Raw genomic sequence first — 6,000 nt, 5'->3', positions numbered from 1 at the left:
ACCTGCATTAATAGTGTTAGTTGACATAGTTTTGTAAAATGCTTTAAAAGATAAAAAGAAAAAGGAACCAGCACTCTGGTTGAAGAGATCTGATGAATTATTAACCAAAATACTTTGAAACACTGACACCAGGTGAACTTTTTCATAACAGTGACCTGTTGGCCGTGAGTTATGACTTTGCCTAAACATCACAGATCGATTATTTACTCCAAACTGTGTTGGTTCAGCTCGGGTTCATGTCAAGGCTGCATTCACCTCTTATTACTGTGGTTGTATAAAAACTTGTCAAACCGGAGCTGCATTTCTTCCCATTAAGGGCTAGTCCTCAGGGTAGCTAGTTTAGCAGCTCAGAGTGGACAGAACCCTCCTTCAGACTTTGAAGAACATGAAGCCCTTTGTCCCTTTTCTATGTCTCACACTGCTCTTCCTGAGCGGTGCCTTAAGCTCTGTGCCCCCCATTCCCCCCATGCCTGTGATACCCGAAGACTGCAAGGCTACAGTATTTCAAGCAGGTCTGGCCCTGGAAGAGATCAATAAAGACAGAGAAGAAGGCTTTGTTGTCGGCCTTTATCGTGTCGTTGACGCCCACCGACAACCCGTGGTAAGAAAAGTATTTAATTTGTCTCCTTTTTATCGCCTTCATGCATGCTGATGAAAGGCTGAGAAAACACAGAGAGGGGGGGGGGTGTTTCTGCAGCAGACATTTTCACCCACGAAAAAGTACCTTTATTTTACATAGTGCGAATACTACACTTTTTAGAATACTCATTTCAGCAACCTCGGACAGATGATTCGGTCTTGACAGGATTCAAACTAGCTTTGTACAGAAGAAAGCATTCCGCTCACTGAGCCATCTTACATGCAGTGCTAAACAAGTTCAATAAGCCACTTTATCACATAATAACGTGCATTTCTCTTATCCCTATCCGGTGGGTGAGATTAAGGGGGGTGTCATTCAGTTTGTTGGTCTTGTCTCACGCATTTTTTTTATAAGTTAATTTCACAAGTTCTTTCTTCGCAAAGCTTTTGTTCGGGGTGCTGGAAAAGTAACTATTTCAACTGCAAAATTCCCTTCCATTCACCTTTCGATTGTTTTATTAAATGTCTCGTCGTTTTCCATCGTCACCAATCTCAATGTTAATTAATACAGTTGTTTCACGCATGCACAATTATTTCTTCTGTTTAAACTATTTTATAAAATTTTCAAGAACAATGAAAGAGGCAGAAATCAGGGCGCAACAAGGTAAACGTGCAGTTATCTGTGAATTAAAGGCAAACAATAAAATACATGAAATAACTTGCTACCTATAGATAACATGTCAATTGCATAGTGCTAATTACACAGACGGTCCATGTTGTGTCCATATAGCCGCACAGGATGTCAGCCAACTGACCATTGGAGTTCACTTCCTTGTCCTGGGTTCAAAAGGGAGCAGATCCAGTCCATTATGGCTCTTTTCAGCTCACAAACTTCAGGGCCAGTCCTCTTCGTATCTTTCACAGGTCCAGAAAGTGTTTTGAGGAGGGTTCTTTGGAGGGCTACTGTTGTAGTTTGTTTGCACTAGTCAGAAGGTAGGGGAAACTAATGGACACTCTCTAACCATTGAGAAAAAAGCTTCCAGGGTAACCTCACCAATTTTGCAGCACATCCTGTTTGCTTTCCTGCAAACGATCATACAGTGCACCTCATTCCTAAAATCCAAGATGGTGAACCCTTCCTTCCTTGAGCAGAATTCTGGCGTCTACCCAAAGTTTTGGCCAGTTAAATGATCAGTCTCCTCCCCCGTGCCCACCCCAAGCGATTTCTAGGGTTGGTTCCACTCTCACTAGGTTCAGAGACAGACTGGTTTGTGTGAGCTCTTGGGACAAAGCTTTCCATTCTTCAAGTCTTCCTTATACTAAACAATAAGTGGGCAGGTTTTACATCTACCTCTTGCAAGTTATTGAAATTCCAGAGCCCACCCAACTGTTCTTCCCGAGCTGATAGCGATTAGTTGCCCCACACACAGTCCATCCTGTAGTCAGGCATAAACCATTGTTCTGCTCTGGGAGCATTTTTCACACCTCATTAAGGTCATGCAATTGCTGGGCAGCTGCTGACAGGTTAATGTAAATTAGCCTCCTGGAGCTTCAGGTAGGGAAAAGGTTACTTTCTAAAGGATACTTTTCCTAAATAATTAATAATTAACCTCACCAAAGACTTAATAGTCTTTGAATGACTCTTTTCAGCTGTTTCTTGTCAAACTTTACAGATTAAAGACTGTAGTGGTCGTCATTCCCACAAAAGGCAGCCCTTGGTGTGACCTATTTTGGCCACCGGAACTGGGCACAGCCCCCATTCCAGTCCCGGTCGTAAAAAGCCTGGGTTTAATAATTGACTCAGAGTTGTCCATGTCTAGCCAGGTCACCACGGTGGTAGGAACCTGTATAGGGTTGATGAGGCAGCTTCGAAAACTAGCCACTCTTCTGTCAATGGCCTCACTACAGGCGATTGTTTCCACCACTGTCATCCCTAGGCTGTATTTTGGGAACGCCCTCTATATTGGCCACCCCCAGAAACCTATAGGGAGACTGCAGGTAGTGCAAAATGATGCAGCCAGGCTAATTTTCAGACTTCCCAGAAGGTCCGCGCCATTCCTCTTTTACACAAATTGCATTGACTCCCCATCAAACATAGAGCTCAATTCAAGGGCCTCTGTATTGCCCACAAGGCAATCTACTACCAAGCCCCAGTGTACATAAAAGAACGCCTGGAGAACTATGTTCCCAGACGGACACTGCGATCATCTAAGGCCTGCCGCCTAGTCATTCCCTGATACACCACCAATTCCAAAGGAGGGAGAGCGTTTTCTGTTATGCTCCAACAAATTTTGAACAATCTACCTGAGTACCTCCGTAGGGAAACGGTCTTCCTTACTTTCAGGAAACAACTTAAAATTTCAAGGAGACGTTAGCCACAGTATAATCCGCTGCCTGTGTAACCAGTTGACGTCTATGATTCTGGTCATTCTTTTCTCTAAAAGCGATTAGAGGCCTGAAGGTGATTTGCGCTATATAAAATACATTTAACATAACATCACATAACATAATCTGTAGGTTGGTAGTTTTTAGGATCCAGTTACAGCCATGCCAGTGAAAATAGTTTTGGGGTATAGTCACTGGAGGAACATGCAAACCTTACTTTTGTATATGTTCAACTTGCAAATATCAGACACCCTACCTTGTGGGTGACAAGGTGTACTTGGGATGACTTATAAATATTCAAAAGCAGGGCTTTCCTCCAGTCAAACACTATTATTTTGACAGGTTTGAATGCAGGTTTTAAGGCAGATATAGTTGGCTTAAACATGGTTGGCCTGAAACTATGTTTTACAGGCCAACTTTGTGAATGTTGCCATAGTTGCTGCAGTTGACAGGAGGCATTTACCTTCCACACTCTGTGTGTATTTCCTCCACCATACTTGAGCCTTATTGGCAAATAAAATCTGTCGAGCGTAGTAAGCAAATTTTACAATGTTTAAAGGGGGAAGAACATGCTCTTTACGCCTGTTTAGAAGGGGTAATGTCCAGTAATAAATGATCCTACATCTCTTTGTGAATTTGTATTTGAAGTTTATATTGCCCGCTTCAAGGTGCAACATGGGTTTGTTCTTGCCAATCTATGAAGGAACTCGCTTATCCAGGTGTGTTTCTTTTAGACCGGGCACTGGAGCTCTCCTTGCAAATACTGGATGAGGTTTTGCTCACTAATTCTTGTCTCAGCTATTTTGGGGGTTGGTAGTGCCCATTGGCACACCTTTTTATCAATTTGCCATCTCATTGGAATTCTCTGTAGAAACAGTTATCCGCCAGTGCTACCACCTCCTTTCTACGCTTGTTTCCATATCCATTTAGCTCATCATGTGTTAGACGATGGGGCATAGCAGAATAGTTTCCATTATTTAAATATTTGAAATTCCAATCTCCACGGGCTGATTCACAAAGGTGGAGGTGGTATTATAGGGGTACTCGTAGATACTTTTGTCACTCTTTGTGGAAACCTTCAAATCCCAATTAAGAAAACTGAAAAAGGGCACAGTCCTTTCAATTTATACAATTTATCTGTGAATATTAACTGAATATTCCTATTTTATTTGTATTTTCATTGTTTTTGGGTAATTCACAGACGCTTGTAAGAGTGCGTAAAAGAATACTACAGGAGAGCTACTTCATACTCTAAATGCCTTTGGGAATCCACTCGGTGTGACATTTTAACCTGCTATTTTAGTGTCATCTTTCATAGCATACATGATTTTTTTAAATATTTAGGGGCATATTTACAAGCTCATTGCGCTGCCCTTGCATCACTTTTTTTGACGCAACGGCGGCGCAAACAATGCAGCCTATTTACAACGTGGTGCATCTAGGGAGATGCGTCACGTTGTAAAGCCCTGCGTCACATTATACCTGCGCCAGATATAATGTATGCAGGGTGGGCGTTCCCACGCAGGAAGGCCTCGTAAAAGTGACTCAGTGAAATCCGCAAAATTTCACTGCACCACTTTTAGGACACCACTGCGTCAAAACCGTACACCTGCTTGAAGCAGGCGTAAAGAGTGACACAATACAGTAAGTATAGGCCTCAAAATACATTGCTGGATTTGTCGTGCTTGCGACACAACCCCAGCATTGCGTGACTTTTGGGCACACAGATGCGTCAGAATTTCTGACGCATCTGTTAATGCTTGCGCCATGGAGCACTGTATGGTAAATACAGCGCATCCATGGTGGCGCAAGGACATTTGAAGCAGTTGCAAGGAAACTGACTCATCTATGCAGATGCGTGAGTTCCTTGTAAATCTGCCCCATAATAGTTTTTACCATGTACACCGTGGAATGGTGTCTAATCTTCCAGTACTTCTTTTTTTAACAACTCTTGCTAAAGGGGCATGCATTTTGGGGCCGAGTGGCATGCTCCTACACCCTCTTTTTAATGAACTTTTACTGAAGATCTTTAGAGGTTTAAATAAACAACTACAATTACAAAAAAAATGTCACGGTAATTTTGTTATGATTATCACCTACAAAACACTCTTGAGTAATCATCATAGAAAATGTGTGACATACATCAGCCCTAACTGTGTATTCCACTAATTAAATCACCTGCTACCATCCTGGACTATATCCTGCCTAATGCCATGTGGAAAAGCAATTATTAGTGCTGGTCATTAGCACGACATTCATCGTACAGAGGTGAAAGGGGCCGATATAGGTGGAAAACAGTTTAACCCCTTCCATGCTGGTGACGGAACCGTTCCGTCATCAGTCACGGCTGAGCTGTGCTGATGACGGAACGGTTCCGTCACGACCGCGCCCTGTTCTGGAATGTCCAGCACAGGGCGCGGCTACGGCGCCGCGGTCAAGGTGTTAAATGTTATGAGTTTCAAGAACTGGGTGGTATATTTGATGAAAAAAATGTTATTCCCCGTTTATAATTAAGCTTTATGTTCCGTGTTTTTTAGGGCGCTGGAAATATCTATTATTTCACAATTGATGTGCTTGAAACAGATTGCCATATTGTAAGTCGAAAGAGCTGGAAGGATTGCAACCTCACCCCCTTCAATAAAACAGTAAGTACAACGAGAGCGAGATTTACAGCAGAATGTACGCTTCACATAGGGCGTGTTTGAAATATAAATAGGGTACACAGTTTGGTATTTCTTTGACATGTCTTGATATAAATCTTCTTTTGGTAAAGGCAGATATGACAATTAAAAAAGAGATGGACATGCCGCCATCAAACTAACATTCATGCCATAGTCTGAAAACCTCCTGTGTATGTGTCTGCCCAGCTTGTGCTGGCAAATGCAAAAAGAACAATTGACGGACAGAATGCAGAACAATGTCATGCATTCACCCCAGTACAGAGACCTGGACCTAAATCCATAGTTTTTTTGCTCACCATGCCATTCCAGTTTGGACCCAGCCATATGCAAATCAGTCTTGACCATGCGCCTAATG

At 42.5% G+C, this 6,000-nt stretch overlaps 1 protein-coding gene across 1 annotated transcript in view; it reads left to right on the top strand.

The window, feature by feature from the left end:
* The first annotated feature begins 301 nt into the window (after nucleotides 1-301).
* Nucleotides 302-6,000, top strand: part of LOC144792049 (histidine-rich glycoprotein-like) — a 102,066-nt gene continuing 96,367 nt past the window's right edge. Inside the window, exons 1-2 of the mRNA XM_078666911.1 lie at nucleotides 302-601; nucleotides 5,502-5,609. Coding sequence (XP_078523037.1) covers nucleotides 386-601; nucleotides 5,502-5,609 — 324 coding nt within the window. The 5' untranslated portion in view covers nucleotides 302-385. The remainder of the gene's footprint in view (nucleotides 602-5,501; nucleotides 5,610-6,000) is intronic.

This window comes from Lissotriton helveticus, chromosome 11 (genome assembly GCF_964261635.1).
Source record: "Lissotriton helveticus chromosome 11, aLisHel1.1, whole genome shotgun sequence".
Classification (NCBI taxonomy): Eukaryota; Metazoa; Chordata; class Amphibia; order Caudata; family Salamandridae; genus Lissotriton; species Lissotriton helveticus.
The sequence above is the reverse complement of the archived record's forward strand: the minus strand, read 5'-3'. Positions and strand labels throughout refer to the sequence as shown.